This window comes from Ovis canadensis, chromosome 22 (genome assembly GCF_042477335.2).
Source record: "Ovis canadensis isolate MfBH-ARS-UI-01 breed Bighorn chromosome 22, ARS-UI_OviCan_v2, whole genome shotgun sequence".
NCBI lineage: Eukaryota > Metazoa > Chordata > Mammalia > Artiodactyla > Bovidae > Ovis > Ovis canadensis.
In genome coordinates, this window is record NC_091266.1 from 29,290,744 (window position 1) to 29,310,321 (window position 19,578).

A 19,578-nucleotide genomic window follows, 5' to 3' on the forward strand; every position below is an offset into this window, starting at 1 on the left:
CAAAAAAAAAACCAAAAACAAACCCCAAAACCCATGGCTGTCTTGGACTGGTGGGGTTACAGGTGAACTTGACTCTTCTTCATAATCCTCGTTCAGAATTTCCTGAAGATTCCAGGTCTTCTCATCACTCCAGGGGCGAAAGGAAGGGGAACTTAAATTAAGGGCAGGTCAGGAGGTGTGGGTCTGGATTAACTCCAAGAGGGAGGGAGATCCTGCATGCTGCGGAGGTTAGCTGGCCACAGGGGAGCCCAGGAGAGGGGAAATGACACTGGCCGGACGGGAGGACAGCCACACAGACTGAGACCTGGTTTACTCCCTTCGAAACAGGCAAAGGACGGGAGATTAAGGAGGTCACCTGTGAAAAAAATAAAGCTTCATAGAAGTGTAAAGGTAACCACCGTTCTACTTTGTTCCACAGGTACCTTAATAGACTTGGTACCTATTATTACAGGAAATCTCCATAGAACAGTGAGAACTACTGATTAAAAATCTGAGCTTTAACAAACGCTGGGAGAGAGTGGAGGGCAGGGAAGCCTGGCGTGCTGCAATTCGTGGGGTTTCAGAGTCAGAAGTGACTCAGCAACTGAACAACCACCTGTTATTACAAGAAATCCACACGGAACAGTGAGAACTAGCGTTTAAAGATCTGAGTGGAGGTTTGAATCTGCGCTTCCCACACGGTCCTGGGCAAACTGTTCAAACTTTCTGAGCCTATTTTCACCTCTGAAAACCTGGGATGAGGATGATGATGGTGTCTGTAGTCTACAAAGTGCTTTACAATGTCAGTTAATGTTAATTTAGGGTTTGAACTATTCAAAATGCTGTTGTTATCTCTAAAGAGAGAAAAGTAGCAATTCATACTACCAATAAGCTTTGCCACAAGACACCATGGACTGTCCCACGTTCAGGCTGACAAGGTCAATGAATGAACATCAGACGGGCAGCACAGAATACTAGGGATCCAGGAGCCTACGGGGTTAAGAGGGCAAGATATCTTACAAGGGAAGATGAGTCTGTGAGAACCCCTGGTTTCTGCTATAAACATCCTGCAAACATGGGAAGCAGACTAGGCGATTCCCCACACACACTGCATCGTCAGAGGGGAAACTGCACCAACTCACAAAGCCTGGGATGGCTCGTGGCCCTCAGAAATTGCAGCCATGTCTTCTGGGCACAAAGCTGACTGTGTGCCATTTTCTACTGTCCTAGGTTGGAAACTGACTAACGAGCAAAGTTCCTCTTGAACAGCCCTGTTGAGCCAGCTGGTAACCACCTGAGTCGGAAGATTTTTTTGACCAGGGAGTAAGAAGCCAGGGATCGGACAAGGCATTTGCTAGAGATGTGGCAGGAAGATGCAGAAACCTAGCTGTAGAGGAGAGAAGTATTTTTTCTACCTTTAAAATGTTCCTCCCTGTAATGCCCAGGACAAATCTTTCTGGATCTGGGGTCAATGACAACACTCACAGCAAGGAGTTCAGCCTCTAACATCAATATTTCTATTTTACCAGAGTGATCTGCTCTTAAGATTGTGAAATTGACTCAAGAGGTATCAGTAAATCACTGTTACCTAGATTCACTTAAAAAAAAAAAAAAAAAAAAACAACAACCAACCCACTGCTTTTTGCATTAGGAACAATGAAAAAACAAGAAACATTGTCAAATCGGGATGTTGAGAGGCAGGTTGAGGATCGGCCACCGAAAACTGTAAAAATAATACAAATGCGAACTCCAGAGGTGAAAACCAGGCAATTTATTGTAAACAGGGTCACCCTAGCCCTCCGCCCCTACTGGCTGCGTCACATGCTCTCCCTGCACATCAACTCGTGAAAAAGACGTTTTAAAAAGTCACGGGTAATGACACCTGAATGTGTTTCACAAACCTCCTTTACACTGAGGAAAGAGCAGTGTCCAGGCAGTCTGTTATTGCTCATGGACTACAATTTGGACCTATTTAGCTGAAGGTGTAAGTCAGCCTGAGTGAGCCAACAGTGGCTGGAGGTCGTACGTGGACAGCAGACAAGACTGGAGCACACTCACCAGCAGCCACACTTTCCTGGAGACTACCTGGGATGCCTTCCAGAGCTCTTCACGTGACTTTCCCATAAAAATGACACTCAAATTTCACCCCCCACTTTTGTAAAGAGCCAAGCTACCCAATAGCACATAATTTTCCACAGAAAAGGTTTAGGTGGGTCATTTACTCTTCCAGTGGTAGATTTATACACTCAGGACTCATTTTTGATCCCTCTCATATATATTTGCAGTTTGATGAAAAGCTGCATAGTCTACAAATGCATAAAACCAGAAGGGAGTGACGGTGACTCACGCACCTTCTGATGGACAAAGACAAGCTTCGTATAAGGAAGCTCTTGAAGGTAGGGATAAAAAGACAGTTACAGCACCACATTTATCTGACAGTAGAAATGGAGCCCCGCTTTCAAAAGCAGCCTCCACGGTTGTGATTATCATTCTTGCCCCAAATTCAGATTATTTGGAAAAATGGCAAATGAGAAACGTAAGCTGTGAAAGAGACGTGACTCTACAGAAAGAAGTCCTGGCAAATCGACTCTCATGGAGGTAAAATGTCCCTGGAAAATACTATTCTTTACTTCGCCTGAGTTAGTCAACAACAGGACCACTTACTGTTGCTAGCGCCTGTGTGTTTGCAATTTCTCTTTAAGTTTTAATAACAGTAAATATTTCAAAAGGGCTGTTAAATATACAGTAACAATTTCATCTATAATTGTATCTCATGAAGAAAAAATATTTTTTAAAAGCTCACGCCAGTCATCATCTGTGTGTTTGTATTTATATATTCAAAAAACAACTTAACACTTAAGGCAATATTAGACTGGGAGCAAAACGGGGATTAGTGTCTCTATGGAGATCACACTATTTAAGAATCCAAGGCTTTCCTTTTTGTACCCCTCAAAAGGTGTCTTTGTACATGTGGCCTTTTATATTCACAATGGGACAAATATTTTGGTTGGAATACTGACTGCGATTTTGCCATAGTAAAAAGTTACAGACATTTAGAATAGCTGATGTTGGAAAAGCATGTCACACACTCAGTGGGATCTGAAGTTGACCCTATCTGTCTTTGTTAAATAAATACAGCAACGTGTTGATGGGAAAAAAGTGACACTGATGGAACACTGCAAACCAACTATGAATAAGAATGTCAATATAATTCAATCAGAAAGAAACAAATCACAGTAATCCTGAGAAATTCAGTTTGGGACAAAATTGATGTCAGGTAAGTCTATTTCTAGCACTGTAAATAAGTAGGGTGTTCTAGAGTTTTCCAGCATTTTACTAGTTTGAATAAAAAACATGTTCAAATTTTATAAAAAGATTAAAACCATGCCTTAATCAGCAATTTCACTAATAAAAGAAAATTACATTGCTTTGTTCATTATCTGCCAAATGTAATGTTCTCCATTATTTACATGAAACTATTAAGTAGAAAGCAAAATTGAGAATCAATTTTTAAAAATGTATTATCTTTCTATATGTTTTGAAGTCTTTTCTGTCAACCTAGGAGGCTTTTAGAAAAAAGTTAACATATTTTTCTCTGACAAGTGACTATCTTACAGAATAAGGAAGGAAGATTCTATAGGAATATCATTCATCATTTTAAGTATTGTTATATAAGGGACATTTCTCTTAGTAATGAAAACTTTTAAAATATTTAAGAGGCATGTATTTTAAAAATATTCTACATCTATAAGATTTTGTAATTTAATTACTCTGGATTTTTAATATTTCTACATAATGACATTTGACAAGTTTTTTTTTTTTCTTTTTTTCCTCTGTGTCTCTCTAATAGTGAACAAGAAACTATTAAAGTGGCCAAGATGGTTTTCCTAGCCCTTGGAAGACTCAGGAATGCATCCACTTGCACTTTCCCGCTCATGGGGAATCTTCAGAGTTTTGCAGCCATGAAGTTAATATGCGGTTTCACAAGGGGGAACAGCGGCAAACCACGCTTAAACTCAGTCATGTTCTGAATCACTTCAGGCTGCAAAAAAAAAACAACAAACAGTTTTCCCTTAGTGTATTTAAGCAGACTGAACAGGATATAAACTTTATTTTTGCATATACACACTAGTTTCTGCACCATGTATTACATATTATACCTGCTGACTCTCTTCCTGGATCAGTAGGGTCAGAGGGTCTATACAGACCTATGGTGAGAGTTCCCAGTGAGTCTCTGGGTCAGAGGGAAGACCTCTGGCTTCCCCTAGGTGCTCAAGGTCGGGCACATCAAGGGCTCAGGACTGTGGCCTGGGTGGAGTGGCAGAGGCCAGTGTGCCCACCTGGCGAGGGCCTGCTTATACTACCAGCTTCCTCCTCCTTCAAGTAAATGCCAACTGGTCAAAATGATTAAAATGCACAAGCACCAAGGAAAACGCGGGGACAAACGTGGCTGGAGACGACTCACTGCAGAGTAACACAACTGTTCAAGCTAGTAGAGGAGGCCGACAAGGGCAAAGCCACCGGTCCTCCCCGAAGGAGAGTGAAGGGACGGCAGCCCGGCCTTTGAGGGTGCCTGAAGCACGTGCCCCGATACCTGGTGCCCCGAAACCTCTGGTCTTATGTGTCCTGGCGAACAAGCTCCTCTTAGGTAGGAAGTCCTCTAACAGTGCAAGCTAACACGACACTTATGTTTCTTACTTGTGGCAAGGCTGGTGCTTGTGACAAATTTATGTCATTTTGACATGGGAACTCTCCAACCACAGGACCTGTTTAAAAAAAAAAAAAAGAAAGGTTTAATGCTTTGCACTCACTGCTATTTGTACACAAGAGCAAACAAACAAAACCAAACCAGACTCAGCTCACTAAAAAACTGCCTCAGGCCCAGTTCATGTGCCTCTCAGATCCTTTCAGGCTGTCTGCTCCCAAGGCCTGACAGCTTGTCCTGCCTCTTGTCCAGAAGGTCCCCAGTGATGGTTCAGGACCTCACTGTGCTTGAACAGCCTTGGCTGGAGCTGCTTTACTGCCCAGCTCTGACCTCACTGGTCCCTGAGGCTCTGGCCACCCAGAAGGACCCAGTAAAACCACAAAGAAAGTCAGGGGAGTCATCAGCCAAGCCAGAGACAGGAGATGGGAAGAACTGAGCAGACAGACTGCTCACCTCCCTCCCCCCGTGCCGTGGCCCCATATCGCCCCCTCGGAGACGTCCTGCCAGCGCTGGCGTGCTCTCTGACAGAGCTGCGGCCAGCTCGGCACTGTGCCGTCTGGTGCCGGCGCGCCCCTGCACGGCTTCGTTTCCCTTTTCCCCTAATTCTTGCCTTGACAGAGCAGACCCTGTCTCCAGGTAGCTCCCCTTCTGCACCCCTTTACTTCCTGGTGCTCTCTAAGGGATGTGGCTACAGCATGGGATAGCTATCATGTGCCTAAAGACACCCTTTTAAAAAGTCAATTCTCAGTACTTACAAGAGTCCATTTCTCTGGCAAGAACATGAACGGATACCTTATGTCTCCTCGGGGCATCCACCGCCAACATTTCCTGGGTGGAAAGAAGAGCAAGGTCACCCTTTTGCCCCACCAGGGAACGTAAAATGAGGTGCTGTCTTACGACCATAAAGAGTTATCTTGCACACAGTCAGAAACAGAAAAGCTGCGTCCCTTTCTTTCCCCTCCCTTACAGCATTTCCTGTAAACTCTACAAACATCAGGAGGGCAGGCAGGAATTACTCTTAACCCCATCGTACATTGAGAAAACTGGAGTGCGCCTGCTCCTGTGGCCAATAAGCACCTGGACTGGGATTAAAAACCCAGCCTAGTACTCATCAGGGTGTGACCAGGGCTGCATCCAGTGATCTGAAGTGTGTGCGGAGACAATGGCCTGAGCTCAGTTAAGGGACGACCACAATGCCTGCTCCGCAGGAACCTCCCCAGGTTCTGCACCAGGGCACTGCTGCGGCTCCTCCCCTACCAGAAGAGAAGAGAACTGACATCTCTTGACTGTCGCCTTGTATCAGCCTCTTCCCTGTGTTAGACCACTTGGTTTTCTTAAGCTAAGCATCACCATGATTCCAATTCTAGAGACTCAGACTCTAAGACACAGAGACATGTAACAACTTGCTGAGCCACACAACTCATAAGGGGACGGGGCCAGAAGTGAGGCATGTATGCGTGTTCTCTCAATTCCACCACACTGCCTGGAGGGACTCCCCTTAGTCATTACCAAAAATGCCAGGAGCGGCACACTGGCAGGAGGATCCTGTGGGGAAGTGTCTCCTCACTCTTCCCTTAATGACAGGGCCATATTTATGTCTTTTCCAAAAGGGGGACTCCAGTTGTGATGAAGCTTCCCCTGATGCCTCAGCCAGAAGTAATGTTTTGTATCCTTAGAGGAAGAGACTAGCAGCAAAGTCAGACTGACTCACAGTTATTTACGGAACAGTTACTGTAAGCCTGGTCCTGTGCAGCTGAAATGGAAGCCTTGCTGAAGCTGCATAGCAGAGCTGGCAGAACAGCCTCTTTTAGGAGCTCAGCCCAGGTTTGTCTCATCTGAGAGCATCTTACTTACTGGAGTCAAGTTTGCTTCCAAAGATGTAGTCTTTCTTTGTTTTAATTTAAATTTATTTAATTGGAGGAAAATTGCTTTAAAATATCATGTTGGTTTCTGCCATACATCAACATGAATCAGCCACAGGTGTATATACATATGTCCCCTCCCCCCCGAGCCTCCCCCCAACTCCTACCCCACCCCACCCCAAAGATGTAGTCTTGATCTCTTTTCACCCAAACCCTCATTGCCCTCTTAACCTATGTCGGTTATAGAACATCCTCCTCAGTTTCAGACTGTTCAATTTCCTAACCAACTTTGGACAATCTGCATTTTTCTAAAAACCAACCAATTGCATTTTCTTGCAAACTCTTCTCTAAGGAACACTAGAGCCCCAAGAGATATTTACAGGTATTCTGAAAAACAACAAAAAGTGTCCATAGTGAAATCAGTTTAGGAAATATTTTGTTAATCAAAACTAAACAAATATTGGGCTAAATAAATCTTTACTATGGGGTTCCTAGAACTTTTTTTTTTTCTGCATTGCACGGTATGCAGGATCTTAAGTTCCCCAACTAGGGACTGAACCCATGCCCCTGCAGTGGAAGTGCAGAATCTTAGCCACTGGACCACCGGGGAAGTCCCTCTTGGAATTTTTTAAAACCTAACATGCTCTGTGATTCCCCAAGAATGAGAATAAAGAAGAGTCATTCTCAAACTTCCATGGTCACAAAACTCCTTTTTCTAGGCACCCCATTAGTGTCTTACAGAACACAAGTGTATTAGGGAAACCCTGTTCGGGACTTAGCATAAGCTTGGTAATAAATACTCTCACTTTTTAAGACAAGAAAGTCATCTTATAACCGTTATTTTCACAAATAATCAGGTACCACTTGTAATTTCAAATAATAGAATTTGTGGAAGCAAAGACAAATCTTCATTTCTTCTGGAAACATCACAGTATATTAGCTTATCATGCTTTTTGAACACACGTAACTAATAAACATCTTAAAATAAAAGTCTTAGAAACCAGAAAGTGCTGAACATGAGCATCCTCTTTTACAGGCAAAATGAGAACAAGTAACCAACCTCACAAAGTGTAACTGTCTTAAATAGTAAATCAATCACAATAGCTACTTTATAACATCAAGGAGGAAAACATACTCTTATTTGAAGCATTTTGATTAAACTATTTAAAACCCCTAAAGCTGAGTATTACTAATAAAGTGATAACAACAATAGAGACTATTTAATAAATGCTGCTAAGTGCCAATCACTTTACATACCTCACTTCAATGAATACTCCAATTAATCTCTATTTCATAAATAAGGAAGCTTATAGAATTTGGCCAGAGTCACAAAACTAGCTAGCTGGTGATGGAGCTAAGCCCTGCCGTTCTGAGCAGAGCTCGGGATGGCTTTCTGCCTGGCAGCCGACACGTGTCCCGGAGCCCTGCTCCCACACCCAACTCTGTCCCTCACAGTCCTACAGCACTTCTCTCTTCACAGACACAAAGACTACTTGCGGTTATACTGAGTTGGACGAAAAGCATAAGATGTTATGGGAAAAGCCATACAAATTTTTTGGCCAACCCAATATATCAGAACAGAATCTTATTTTATATAGTTTTTATTTTTAAAATATGTGTTTTTACTACATACATACACATATACAGATATTTTAATAGATTTTATTTTTTAAAGCAGTTTGGGTTCACAGCGAAACTGAGTGGAAGGTACACAGGTTTTCCAGATATGCAATATTCGTTCATAGGCCTAGCCTCCCTCTTGTCAAAATACATGTCTTTTAAAAGACTATCACTGCAAAAGAGCAAGAGTTGTTTAGATGAGAGTCGTTTTGCTCTACACAACGCAAGGGAGCTAAAGATGATGGTAACTTGATCAGTCAGCCATCTCCACAGTCAGAAATGGCTCAGATCCCATTGCTGAGAAAGGTACATTCAAAATACTGTTAGGAAAACAGTAAACAGTCATTTACTGTCAAATTTTGAACCTAAAATTGCAACTTTCTTTCTTCTTGCTAAGGTGTTACTAACTGTATGAGTATCTGTTTGCACATACAGAGACCAGGAGCCTTGTCTTTTGCACAGGCTCTGGGGGGGAGAATAGGTATAATAACTGGTAGATGGTGCAAAGTCACCCTTTCCTCTATGGAACTATCAGCACTTCCGACTCAGGAGTCGTTTGGTTTTCCTCACTCTCCCACACAGCACCAACAGCAGGGGATTAGAAATGATTAGCCTTCACTGCACAATTAATTTCACAAAGTCACTCTAATAAGAACTACAAATACGACTCCTGTATTGACAGCTAAGAGATACCCCTGAAAAATGACCTTGAAAAGCAGATACTATCCCTTCCAGAGATGACAGCACAAGGCAGGACTGAACTCCTGATGAAAACCGTTTGTCTAACAAATCAGGTATGAACCAGGAGATGTGGCTCAGGACACCAGCTAAGGTATAATTCTAAGGCACTATGGTAATTACAGAGTAGAATTTTGTTCCTTGCCCTAAAAAATAGACATAAAAGTATTTTACACAAATTAGATGCCCCAGTATATTACAAACAATATATGTAACCCTTTAGGTACAGCTCAATTGCTACCAAAATTTTTAATCTCTGCACTTAGCATGGTTATTACACACATTCTATGCCCATTTAAAATTTATGCTACTCTTCTATAAATTCTGTTACGGTGGGGAAAATTTAGACAGTATGAGCCTCTTAGAGCAGCACTGGGTTAACTTTAATGGCAGTACCTCTCTTTTCTCCTGATAAAGTTTATTAGGCACTTAAAACTTACAAGATCTCTAGTGTGGAATTAGCAGATATAAATTACTAGACAAACAATTAAGATCCTACTCTATAGCAGTTAACCTGTAATGGAAAAGAATATGAAAAAGAATAACTGAATCACTTTACTGTATACCTGAAACCAACAGAAGGAAAGAAGAGGAGAGAGGTGATTGCTAAAGGCTTTGGGGTTTCTTTTTGGGGTGAGAAAATGTTTCAAAATTGTTAGGTGATTATGGTTATACCTTGTGACTAATGAGTGACTATGAATATATTAAAAACCACTGAATTACACATTTTACATAAATGACTGTGTGGCATGTGAATTAAATTTCAAAAAAATAAAAAGCAGTTAAGTGCCTTGGGAAAAAAAGGGGAGTGGTCATTTGTTTCTAAAAGGAGCCATGTGTGCATACTCAGTTGCTTCAGTTGTCTCCGACTCTTTGTGACCATATGGAATGTAGCCCACCAGGCTCCTCAGTGACACCCAAATCAGTGGAGAAGATTTATAGTTGGCAGAGACTGGAAAAGACTCTGATTCTCAAGTTCTATTTGCTTTCCTTGTTCTTTCTTCCCTTGATAAGCTCCTCCATGCTCTCTGTGGGTTGGCGTGGGGAACAGAGAGAAAAAACAAGAGGGTAACCTAAGTAGGTGGGTCTGGAAGCTGGGAAGGGCCACCACAGTCCTCGGTTCAGATGGAGAGGACAACAGTACTGAGTTCAATAGGACTGTCTCTTTTTCCTAACAGTAGTAAGTCTCGAAAATACTTAAATCCATAAAAATGCCTTCATAAGTCCTGCCTGAATGGGTTCAAAGTGGCAACACGCAACACAAAGCATGTAACATTTTCTTACTGGTCAAAGTCTAAATATGTAAAGTGAATTTACCTTATAGAATTTGATAATATCTTCCTTGGTAAGTGTCTTCAAATAGGCAACTTCTATATTATCTGAAAAAGAAATCAAACAAGAATTTATTAATATTTCCATTTTAAGCAGCCCAGAATACTACACTAAATGACAATATTCTTCACTCCAACACTCTTAAATATCCATCTTTTTGAGTGATCAATTGCTCCTGCAAGTAGTAAGGGAAAAAATTTCAAGTAAAAAGTAAGAGGATACACTGGCTCTCTATGGGTGAGCTGCTGGTTCCTGGTCTAGTCACTTCAGGTTTTCTGAGCCTCAGTTTCTTCATCTGGAAATTGGGTATAAAAACCACCTAACTGACAATCACATAATACCAGGGTACAGGGCAAATGCTCAGTAATTGGTAATTACTATTATCATTAACAATGAATCCAACTGCTAGAAAAATTATAGGTAAGGAAACGGAGGCCCCAAAAAGGCAACCTGGCCGAACTTTGGCTTGTCTCTGTCAGAATGAGAGCACGACCCAACCCTTCTGACTTCGAGTGTAGCTGAAGTTAATCTCTGCTCTAAGGTAAAGGACCCTGAGAAGCAGGAGACTTTGGGGAGTACAGCTCTGACAAATCTGGGGAGATCCTTAAAGGCAGATGTTTGAACCCTGGTGCCTCTAGGACAGCACTTGTCTCAAGAGAGTTCAACCTGCACATTTTCTGTTTAGAGCTATGAGAAATAGATGCCTACATATCTGCTCAGTCTCAGAGTCATACTGAGTAAAGTGAAATCAGATTTACTATTAGTGCACTGTGATGAGATATAGATAGATTCAGCTCTAGTTTTAGAAAGAGAGAGAGAAAAAAAAAGTTCCTAATAGGAAACTATTGTTACATTAAATATAAGTCCTTTAGAAGTACTACCACCTCATCCCAAACTGTCCTGAAACATCACCTATGAAATGAACACCATTTTGCAGAATGGCATCAACACCCTCAAATGTTTCACTTCCATGCCATGTGGGGGCCCTGATCATGCCTTACCTCTGTCAAAATTGTACTGCTGGGAGATGATCTCCCCCCAGTACTTAGCACACTCTGCAGATAGCTTCTTTGGTTTGTCTAGTCGACGGATTGCTAATGCTTGGATGTGTTTTTGGAAGGCCTCTTCTGTCATGTCCTCTATGGACTTTTCCATGGTAATTAAGAAAGCTTCCACTCTGCTTTCTAGGTAGTGAGGTGGCTTTTCTGACTGGATGATAAACCGCAAGCCCTGTATGCCATTGGCTCGGCGTGGCCCGCTGAAGACGATGTAGCCTGAAACACAAAACACCAGCCAGTCGGGACCACAGCATCTCAGACATGGGTCACTTTTAATCTTTCAAAAATTATCCCGTCAGAGCAAATACAATCTACTTTAGGGCTTTATATCAATCACCTCTGAAGAAATCAGCAATGAAAATATCTTCAGTGCCTAAGGACAGGGCAGACAAGCTCTCTGAAGAACAGTTGGAGGGCTGGAGGTCACAAACCCCTATTCATTAGTCAACATTCCCAAGCGCCTCACTGTCTGTCAGTTAATCCCCTTCAATCCATGTTAAAGTTATTCTCACCCCTATGAAATGCTGGACTCATTTCATCCCCTAACCATTGACCTAGCTTGGTGTCCTTTCACATCCAAGTTCCTTATGTGAACTTGCCTTCACTATTGCATTTCTTGTTAGATAACCTACCCCTGGATTGACTTCACTCAGGCTGCAAATCTTTAGAGACCAAGTAACTGAAGGTCATTTCCCATTGTGAGCTCCTCTGCTACCTCCCATCTGTATCTTTCCTAAACGCACCTGGGGCTTGACTCCTCCGCTCTGCCCTGAACCACACCTCACTACCTTGAGCATCGCCTTTAGAGTGTGAACACTCTTAGTAGCATCTGCCACACTGTACTACGATTATTCCTTACAGGTCTGCCTTCCTGATGAGACTGAGTTTCATGAAGGGAAAGACCATCCAAAATTTACCCATTTTTGCAGTCTAGCATCTATCATGGTGGTAGTTTAAGGAACCCAAAATTCAGTAAATCTAAGCTTCTCTGGATGGCTTGCTTCCCACCTTGTCACCCGCAACAGCCTGCCCTTCGCACCCTTCTCCCCCACCCAAAATGATCTTTATACAGACACGTATGTGAGGTAAACACACGTCATCTCCTTAAGAACTGCTCTGCTGTCCGGGAGACAGTAACTGCTCATCTTCTAGAAGTGGAGTCCCCACAGGCATCATGACGGGGGGCTGCACATGTGGCGGATGTTCCTGAGGATAACAGCTGTTCCTCAAGGAGTGAGGTGTCCTGCTTTGCCCCGCTGCCCACTCACCCAGTTGCTCCTTGGTGCGCAGGGTGTTGAAGCAAGGCTCGGAGATGATCTGACAGAAGAGCTCCAGAAACATGTTCTCTGAGGTGCTCTGCATGTCGGTTTGGTAGTATATCTCAATGCCACAGTTATTGTGGACTTCATTCCTCTGCTGATACACAAACCATCCTCCTAGGAAGTTTCAATAAGAGAGTGACATGTTCAAAAACTTCTTTAGGGTTTAAACAAACTTACTGTTTTGTTTGTCTGTATGAAATTGTTCAGTTTGGTTGGTGTCTTTTGGCAGTTCCAAACTGCAATTAATTCATTAAGAATGTGAAACTCAACTTACCCAAGGGAATCCTAATACAGTGATCTGTACTTGGGAGGCCCTCATAAACATTCAATGACTTTAAAGGGCAAAACACTTGTAAAAGACCCACTTTATGACTAAGCAAATTTTAATGCTAATTGAGATCATAGTTAATGAAATCTACAATGCAGAGAACACACTAAATTAGAACTAGCTAGTATCTATAAGACACTCAATAGAAATACAACCTATGTTTTAGAACCATGCAAAACAATTTTTTAAACCACTAGTTGTGCCATTATCTACTTAGCATTCAATATTGTTTACTAACACCCATGCTGAAGGTCAACTCACAAATTTATACATATGTGTACAACGTGTAGAGATGCCCCAGTCTGACATCTCACTTTAGGGATAAAGAAACTGAGACCCTGAGAAGTGAGAAACTTATCCAAGGACATACAGTTGGATGATGGAGAGCTGAGATATGCTGATCAAGTCCTTCATCAAAGTTATAAACAGACAGCCATGCTTTACGATCTGATAACTATCTCATGAGCAGTAAATGTGACTAAGCAAATACAGTGTTTAGTAATTGCCTGATTACCACGTTCAATGGTTTCTGAATGGCAGTTCCTGATTCTTCCTCTCTGCCATGCTGTAGTGACTGAGGAAGAAGCTTAAGTTCAAAACGAGCCATAACCTGGTCTGTGATGACTGGCTATGTAGAATAGTAGCACTGTGCTCAAGGTGTCTTGGAGCATTCAACAAAGAGATCCTGAGGTAATGCTTTAGTAGTGACTCAAGCGAGCTAGACACAGACCCCAGTCCTTAGGAAATGCACAGCCTACCAAGGGAGACGGAGATGCACTTCAATGCCAGTGTGAGAGAAGTGCTGAGTAGCTTGAAGAAGGAAGGTTCAGAAAACTTGTGCCGGGAGGTCAGAAGAGGAAGCAATTACTTTTAGAAAAAAGTTTAAGGAAAAAACCAATGCTTCTCATCACTGGTCTAACATACTTTCCACTATACAATTCTGAACAACATTGAAAATAATGCTTAATGAGTTCTATACCAAAAGAAACCACTGTTAATGCAAAAGTAACCCAACACTGAAAACTCCCATATATTATTATCAATTCTTTATGTCAATTCCTATGGGCTCCTAATTCTAATTTCCATTTTTTATAAATAAATTTTACTACATGCTTCCCAGTCAATACTTCTCTAGTTTTGTGATTTTTTTTTCCACTTCTTCACTCCTCTATGCTCAATTACCAGACACTTCCAGTATCATTCAATTTCACCTCTTTGGCCCTCCGATAGATAATTTTCTTGCAGAATTATCTATCTTTAGTTATAAATTAGTAGAGAATCCCAGCAGATCTTTACCATAAAAGTATATTTTATCATCCAAGTGACTTCAGCCCACCTGTAATCACACACAATATTATGTCAAAGCAGTCCATTCCCAAAGACAGAACATTTCCACTTACTGTCCGGAAGCTGAACTTCTCTGTACCGAACGAGCTGACTTGGAAGAAGTGGTTTCGTATGAGCGTGTTCAATAAGGGTGTCTTCAACCATCTGCATGATTCCTAACGCAGCCTAGAAAGGCAGGTCATGGCACATTACAAAATCACAAATGTATCCTGATTAGACAGCTGCCCATGCAATAGGAAAACAACGTATGTGTGAAATAAACTAACCGGCTTTATCAAAGTGGGTTTTTAAAACCTTAAGTACATTTGATCCTGCTCAAATAGATAAAAACTGAACTTGCTGATATGCAACAGAGTCAGTAAGGTTGTAGTGAGGAGAAAGAGAGACCCGAACAATCATCGGCACCAATCTGGATGTTGGAGCCGTATCGCTGATGGGAAGTTGGTGTCAAGGGAATGGCCCTCACCACAGATATTTGGGGTTACAGCAGAGTAAAAAAGAGGTAAGCATGAGGCTTTATTCTGAATAAAACTGACACAGGGAAGAATCCTTTCTCAGCCACCTAACGGCACCTGACCTTGGCATATTGTTCTGGAGACAGTGGGGTGGCAGAGAGTATGGGCTCTTGAGACAGACTACCACGGGAATTCTAAATTCCGTTTAGCTTTCCATGTGCGAAACACCTGGAATGTACTATTTAGTTTAATCCTTGTACACAATATACTGATAAAGAAACTGAGCATAGAGAGATTAAGACACTTTCAGAAGATTACATAACTTGTAACTGGCTGAGTCAGGATTTGAATCCGGGCTGATTCCACACTATGTGCTCTTATCCACTATACAGTCCTGCTGTTCTAGAGGAGGGACCATTATTCCCATTTCCTCCAGGGACCACACAGGGCAGACAGCAACAGAGAAGGCAGCCGTGAAAGTGGTCCAGTCAACCAGGACCATTCAACTCTTCGTATGCCCTCCCCTACCTTCCTGCAGAGGGCAGAGAAGGCCGAGTCAACACTAATGTGGATACAGCCACACTGTGGTGGTTAGTCAGTAGTCTTAAAACAAACAGGGTAAAACTTCTGTTGCAATGCTCTATAAAAGACTGCTAACACCTCAATCACCCACCTGCTTTGTTATATTTCCATGGAGAAGGGCTTCAATATGCAGCCGTGACAGGAGCTGAGGTATGAAGGCCTTAAGGCGAGGAAGGGTGACATCTGCAAACAGGGGTGAGAAATTGTAAGCTCTATCTATGAGGTCTTTAAAAAAAAAAACAACACTGAGATGACTTGAGACTTACAGAAGAGCTGCAAAGATAGCATAGGGAGTCCCTACATCCCCCTCACCCGGTTTCCTCTAACGTTAACACTTTTCACACCATAGGATGCTGATCAAATCTAAGAAGTTAACACTGGGACAACACTATCAACTAAAAAATCTACTTTATCTGGATTTCAGTTTTTCCACTAGTAACCCTTTTGAACTGGTGGTGTTGGAAAACACTCTTGAGAGTCCCTTGGACTGCAAGGAGATCCAACCAGTCTATCCTAAAGGAGATCAGTCCTGGGTGTTCATTGGAAGGACTGATGCTAAAGCTGAAACTCCAGTACTCTGGACACCTGATGCGAAGAGTTGACTCACTGGAAAAGATCCTGATGCTGGGAAAGATTGAGGGCAGGAGGAGAAGGGGACGATAGAGGATGAGATGGTTAGATGGCATCACCGACTCAATGGTCATGAGTTTGGGTAAACTCCGGGAGCTGATGATGGACAGGGAGGCCTGGTGTGCTGTGGTTCATGGGGTCGCAAAGAGTCGGACACGACTGAGTGACTGAACTGAACCCTTTTCTGTTCGAGGATTTAATCCACGATCCTACCTTGCATTTAGTTGTCATGAGTCCTTAGTTTTCTCCCATCCTTAACAGTGCCTTGGTCTCTCTTTGTCTTTCACAACCTTAAGATTTTTGAGCAGTACTGCTCGTTTTACAGAAGGCCCTTTATTGGGGCTTTAATAACTCAATTATTAAACTGGATTTATGTACTCCTGGGAAGAACACCCGGGAGGTAATGTGTCTTTCTCACATTGGGGGCACGTGATGCTGACATGCTGTAATACAGATGATGAAAACACTGATCACCTCATTATGATGTTGTGTGCCAGATGTCTGTCCTGTATGTCCTATAAGTCCTGAACCTATAAGTCTTTTGGTTGTAATTAAGTAACTAATGTCTACTTTTCAAGCAACTAGGAGAAGCCACCAGGGAAGCCACCCTACCAATGCCTACTTTTCCCATTATAATTTAAATATTTATTTTGGAGGAAATACTTTGAGACTATACAAATATCTTGTCCTTACTTAACTTTTATCCACAAATTTGGTGTTAGATGGCATCACCGACACAATGGACATGAGTTTGGGTAAACTCCGGGAGCTGGCGATGGACAGGGAGGCCTGGTGTGCTGCAGTTCATGGAGTCGCAAAGAGTCGGACACGACTGAGCGACTGGACTGGACTGAACTTCAGTAAAGAAGAGTTGTCCTTTTTCCGTTAGGACACTATGCTAATTAATGCTTAAATGGATGCTAACGCTAGTGATTAAAGACAGACATAGGAAGGGAATTAACAAGTGCTTACTATGTATGTATGCATTTTATAGACGTTATAAACTGTAAATTATATGCAATTATTCCCATTTTAAAGGTAAGAAAACTGGAATTCCTTGGCAGTTCAGTAGTTAGGGTTGCATACTCTCATTGCCAAGGGCCCAGGTTCAATCCCTGCTCAGGCCACAAGCTGCACAGTGGCCAAGAGGGGGAAAAAGGTGAAGATACTAAACTTGAGAGAATTTAAATTTCTTGTCCAAAGTCATTAAGCTAGTAAGCTGCAAAGCTGCATTTGCATCCTGGCCTAGTTCCAAAGTTCGTATGTGCTCCCCTCCACTGCACTGCCCTAGAAGGCCCTTTCTCTGGACGCCCTCGGCACTCAGTCTCTGTGCCTCTACAAAAATAACCTGCTTACATTTATGCTTTGCCACTAGACTGGAGCGCCTTGATCCAAGAAACCCCACCAAACTGATCATTTTTAAATCTCTAGCACCTGCAGTCTGGTACCTGGTGCCGAGCAGGCAGTCAGTAAATGCTGTTTTAGTTAATGAACTTTATAATCTATATGCCTACCCTGTGCCTGAGGCAACCAATAAAATAATGACCTTCAATACTTTGCTCTTTTTGTCACTGAAGACATCAAAGGCACAGTGATACATAATAAGTAAGGATTTGTCATAAAAGATTATTAAAAATTCAACAGTATTCTTTTTTCTTACTACTGAGCATGTAGGAAGGAAGATTAATTGGTAGTGCAATGCTGAGAAGTGGAAAAGATAAAACAACAATAAAGGATGATATCAGTCTACATTCTTTCCAGTAAAACCCTGAAAGTAATTTCATTCCACTGAACAGACATTCATTAGACACACACTGAGGGCATAATATAAATACTAAATAAAAAGAACAAACGGAAGGCATAATTCACTACCCTTGAGGAATCTAGGACTTTCAGGCAAAACCTCTGAAAATTAGATTTAAGATTTTAGGAAAACAGCAACAAAAGACGACTCTTCAGGTTAATTTACACAGTTTCCATTTTTTAACCAAACTGAATAGATCTACAGATGCTGAAGTATTCTTTCTATGGGATAGGCTTTTAAGCTCAGCCCTTTTTTCCTTTTCTGAAAACTTCAATATTAACAAGGTAAATTCTTGGGTCAAAACACTGTCATTTGCAGAAATCTATGAACAGTAATAACTAACTGTTGTGGGTCCATTTTGAAAAGAGCAAATGTGGTTAAACTGCCTGAATACAAAAGTCACTTCAAAGGCTACCACTGTTTTTGTTAAAAAAAAGAAAAAGAAAAGAAAGTATACACAGTTGGCTTCTTTAATGGAACTATGTTATTAGAAAGCATAAACAGTAGGTAATAGGATAAACCAAAATGACTTTAGAAAACAATGAAGAAAGCATCAAGCTATAAGTAGAAAGAGTCTCACCATCCAAGGCTTCTTTTAACTCATCTTTAGTCCAGGCCACTTCCGTCATCAGCAAGCGAAGGTAGTACATGGCGTGCTGGTGAGGCTGTTCAGCTCGGAAATTGTTAAGAGATCGCATATACTAGTGAAGGAAGACAGGGGTCTGTTAATTTTATCCCATCCTTTTAAAATCATTTCCAAAGAGCAGCTATAATCAAACTTCAATTTGCATAAATTATGTGCTACTGGGATGTGGGATATTGGCTTCTTCCTCCTTTTTGAAGTTTTGTGATCAGACAAATTCCCCTCTGATCCTTAAGGAGCATGCTTTTCCTTTGTCTAGCCTGCTCCCTTACCCCTAGCATCTGACATGTACTTCCTCCACATGTACAGCCTTCACTGTGGGACCTCATTCATCCCTCAGAAGCTATCCCCAGTTTTCAGGACCTCCATCTCTTGGCACCCTTTATTTCTTCACTACAAGGTCATCCCCAAAGCCTAATCAAGAAACATGGCTATGTGTGTGTATATACATATACTACTGAATCTTCATTTGAAAATTGATGATAATTTCTCTGGGTGTACAATGAAGGTCATAGTTTAGCTTTTAAAGCAGCTATACATCCCATATATCCACTACTGGGTCAGCCATGAGTTGAATTTAAGTGGAAGATACATCAAGCCTAACTAGTCTGCCCTAATGTGACAAAGCTATCATGTCAGGCTGAAGTCCCAGCCTGTAGAATCAAGTTTCTTCTTCAGTGGAGGCTGAAATCTTAAAATCTTCAAGGAGTCCCTGAAAGCCACCAGATCTACCTCAATTTCCCTTCTGAAAGAAAGTGCTGTCCTAGCTCTTGCCCTACAGAGAAGGGGGCCAGGTGTTCCCTAGACTCTCCCAGGCTTTCTTTCTGCGAAAAATATAGGATTTAGCAAAGACAGGATGAAATGACTGATACAGAGTTATGAATGCTTCTCTTCCTCCTCACCTCTTTCTCAAAAATGTTCATAACATGGCAATATTACCTGATGAATTAAAAAAATAAAAATAAGTTCAGAAAACTTACTGCCTCTTTGATAATTTCAAATCTTTTTTCATCAATCTCAAAGGTAGCCATTTTCTCAATGATCTTCTTTAGCAAAATTGGCTGCTTGTCATTGTAACCTTTAACCGAGAGCTACAGAAAGAGTTCAGGATATTAAAAGTCTAAAAATACCATGAAACAACTTAAATTTGACTTTTAAACATTTAGGAAATCC

The 19,578-nt window shown here is 41.7% G+C and overlaps 1 protein-coding gene across 2 annotated transcripts in view; it reads right to left on the reverse strand.

Annotated features, from left to right (window-relative positions):
- Positions 1 to 1,727: 1,727 nt before the first annotated feature.
- The window catches only part of IDE (insulin degrading enzyme), a 104,529-nt gene continuing 86,678 nt past the window's right edge, over positions 1,728 to 19,578 (reverse strand). For both annotated transcript variants that reach the window (XM_069567578.1, XM_069567577.1), the window contains exons 16-25: positions 19,386 to 19,496; positions 18,343 to 18,463; positions 15,420 to 15,511; positions 14,345 to 14,456; positions 12,563 to 12,730; positions 11,238 to 11,510; positions 10,222 to 10,283; positions 5,440 to 5,512; positions 4,678 to 4,745; positions 1,728 to 4,021 (exon numbers count right to left, since the gene is read on the reverse strand). In XM_069567578.1, coding sequence (XP_069423679.1) covers positions 3,926 to 4,021; positions 4,678 to 4,745; positions 5,440 to 5,512; positions 10,222 to 10,283; positions 11,238 to 11,510; positions 12,563 to 12,730; positions 14,345 to 14,456; positions 15,420 to 15,511; positions 18,343 to 18,463; positions 19,386 to 19,496 — 1,176 coding nt within the window. In that variant the 3' untranslated portion in view covers positions 1,728 to 3,925. The remainder of the gene's footprint in view (positions 4,022 to 4,677; positions 4,746 to 5,439; positions 5,513 to 10,221; positions 10,284 to 11,237; positions 11,511 to 12,562; positions 12,731 to 14,344; positions 14,457 to 15,419; positions 15,512 to 18,342; positions 18,464 to 19,385; positions 19,497 to 19,578) is intronic.